A 3,131-nucleotide genomic window follows, 5' to 3' on the forward strand; every position below is an offset into this window, starting at 1 on the left:
TCAGGGGCTGAGTAGCCCCTCAGAGTCCCTGGGCCCGTGCTACCCCTGCGCTGCAGGGGGTGGCGGGTAGTGGTTCCCGTGCCTGTCCCGGGACGCCAACGCCCACCCGGCAGGGACTACAACTCCCAGCGTGCTTTGCAAAGGCGCGTTGCTGGAGGCCACGGTGGTGGGGAGCACGCCTCCCTGGGGAGGCTGAACGCCCGCCCCGCGGCGCTCCTCTCGCGAGAGAGCCGGCGGCCTCACCGAACACCCCTCACACACACACCCGTCTCGCGAGACCTGGGGGCCGCCATGGCGGCGGCGGGGGGCGCGGAGGGGCTGTTCGCCCTGGAGCTGCTGGTGGAGGCGGTGCGGGTGGCGGCGCCGGGCCCCGCGCTGCGCCCGGCCGTGGCGCTGCGCCTCCTGGACTTCCCCACCCTCCTGCTGCGCTCCGCCGCCGCCGCGCCGCCCCTGCAGCCGGGGCGGGCCTTCCCCTTCGGCCGCGGCAAGCGCTGCCTCTTCCGCTGGCGCCGGGGCTCGCTCTGCGCCGCGCTCCGCCGCCGGCCGCTCCGCGCCCTGCTCCTGGCGCTGCCCGCCGGGCTCGCCCCGGGGCCGCCCCGCCTCCTCGGTAGCTGCTACGTCTCCCTGGTCCCCGCCGCCGCCGAGCTGCTGCAGCGGCCCGGGGCGCCTGCCTCCTGCGGCCGCCGCGGCTGCTTCCTGCTGCGGGACTCCGCGGGCCGCCCCGTCGGGGATCTGTTCCTGGGCTACCGCCTCACCAGCCTGGAGGCCGCTGGGGAACCGCCCCCGCCGAGCCCCGCCAGCCCCGGCGCTGCCACACCGCCTGCCACCTCCCCTGAGCCGTGGGGCGAGGAGGAGGAGGAGGAGGAGGGTGAGGAGCTGGAGGGCAACATCTTTTGCCCTCCCGTGCTCTATTACAGCCGCAAGCCTGCTGAGCCTCATCTGCTGCCAGCAGCAGCAGCCACGGGGAAATGGGAGCATGTCGAGGCGTGGAGACCCCAGGAGCAAGACAAGATCCACAGCCTCCCACGGCCCAGTGCTGGGCCCTCATTGCTGCACCCCACCAGCCCTCAACAGCTCCACAACACCCTGGGGCAGCTGCCGCTGCTCAGTGCCTTGCTGGCAGAGCTGTCGGTGCTCACCAGCAGTGCTACATCTGCTGCTGTCCACCCCCATCCGTCCTGGCTCTGCAAGGCCCCAGGGGGTGGTGGCATGGCCTCACGGCCCCCCAGCCCCAGCCGCTCCTCTCCCCTCAAGCCTGCAGAGGCACCTGTGAGGCCAGGTGGGAGCAGTGGAGCTGCCAGCCCTCGATTCAAGAAAGGCTGGCAAGAGGCCACCTCACCAGGATCTTCTCGGGCTGGGAGAGGACCTAAGAAAGCTGTATCCCAGGGAGAGACAAGCTCTGAAAGGAATTGCAAAACTAAGGAAAACAGACGTCCTAGAAGGAAACTGTTGTACGGGCTGACAAATACACTGAGGCTACGGCTGCAGCAGACCAATCCTGATAAGCTGATAATTCATGAAAGGAGAGAGCAGTACAGAAAAAAGCAAATGGAGATGCTGAAGGACAGAAGCCATTTATCCAAAAGAAAGCTGCTCAGAAATGCTGGAGAACAGGATGTGGTTTCCTACAGGCATTGTAGCAAGGGAGACAGTTCAAAGCAGAATAATCAGTTTGATAAAACTGTTGAGACTTCATTACAAAACAGTGCTCTCACAGAATACATTTCCATGACAGGAGATGTGTCCCCTGACCTGCAGAAACAGGCTATAGCAAGTCTATTGAAGAATGATGAAATTGCAAGCAAGAAACATCCATGCAAAGGAACTACAGCCCCCTTACTGGAGGAAACTCTATTAAAACCTGCTTGCAAGGAAACGTATGCGAAAGCCCAACTCCCAGCAGCTTTCCCATCAGATGCTAATGCAAAGGGAAGTAATGAGGAAGCAATACACTTAATCCTCTGTGAAACCACGGAGCATGATGATGCGTCTGTTGTAAGTGATCATAAACCAAGCCCCAGTAGGAGTGTTGAAAGCAACTCTGAATTCATATACTCAGATGACTTTGTTGCTAGTCCTGAGAACACAGTTTATTCAGAAGATTTCACCAGTGCTGAATGTACGGGCAGAGACTCAGAAGCTCTTGACAGCAGTCCTGAACCTCTGTGGCTTGAAAGCCCAAAGCGAGGTTGGTCAGATACAGAGCCGGAATCCAGCAGGTCCAGAATTTCAAAGACAAGTCAAAGAGCTGAAAGTACTTCAGATCTTCTGCCAGTTCCTTCAGTTTCATCTCCAGTCCAGTCTTTGAAGAGAAACCATGACTTAAAAACCAGCAAGAGAACCAGTGGTGAATCTGTTGATACACTTAATGATGCCTCCATTCGAGCAAGGTTATTAGATGAAGAGCAGGAAGCCCAACAGATCAGTAAGGAAGAGAACAGGGGTGATCAGCATATTAAACAAGTGTCTACACTGAGAAGCGAACAAGTTAGCTCTGATGCTGATCTGAATATAGGAAAGGGGCAGACCTCTGCAGGAAAAAGCCAGTCAGTAACTCAGGTTAGCTCTTACTTGCCATCTAACATGTCTGATCTTGAACTTAGTGTCCTGGAAAACGGTATGTCGGACAAAGAGGATGATTTTCTGGGAACACTATGTGTTCCTAATCAATACAAAGACATCAGTGAACTTGTAATAAACAAACTTCCGGGATACACAATGTAGTTACAAGTTTTCACTGTCTGGATTAAGATATGGTATTTAAACTTTATAACACCTGTTACATTTAGCTGCAATATATAGAAGATAATTTAAGACTTTATCATGCACATTTAATACATTGGTGAATTTACTTATGAGGTTTTAAAAATAAACTATTTGCATCTCTAACGAATGGCTCTTAAGTGGTACTTACAGCATGACTTCACTGTCAGTATCTTAATACAAAAGTAATCCAAACAGCATAAGAAACATAACTTATCGTCAAAAGCAGAAATGAAGACGGAAGCAGCAAATGCAGTCAGTACCCACAAAACTTGTCAAGGGTGGAAGTAATAACATACCACAGAAACAGCCAAGTACAAAATACGTTCCTAACTAAACATTAAGCTTTCATCCCTCATGAAAATAGT

The 3,131-nt window shown here is 54.9% G+C and overlaps 1 protein-coding gene across 1 annotated transcript; it reads left to right on the forward strand.

Moving 5' to 3' along the window:
* The first annotated feature begins 291 nt into the window (after window positions 1-291).
* MAP10 (microtubule associated protein 10) lies at window positions 292-2,889 on the forward strand. The gene has a single exon (XM_075146450.1). It carries the CDS (start codon window positions 292-294, stop codon window positions 2,722-2,724), a length of 2,433 nt encoding a protein of 810 aa, XP_075002551.1. The 3' UTR covers window positions 2,725-2,889.
* The last annotated feature ends 242 nt before the right edge of the window (window positions 2,890-3,131 follow it).

This window comes from Calonectris borealis, chromosome 3 (genome assembly GCF_964195595.1).
Source record: "Calonectris borealis chromosome 3, bCalBor7.hap1.2, whole genome shotgun sequence".
Classification (NCBI taxonomy): domain Eukaryota; kingdom Metazoa; phylum Chordata; class Aves; order Procellariiformes; family Procellariidae; genus Calonectris; species Calonectris borealis.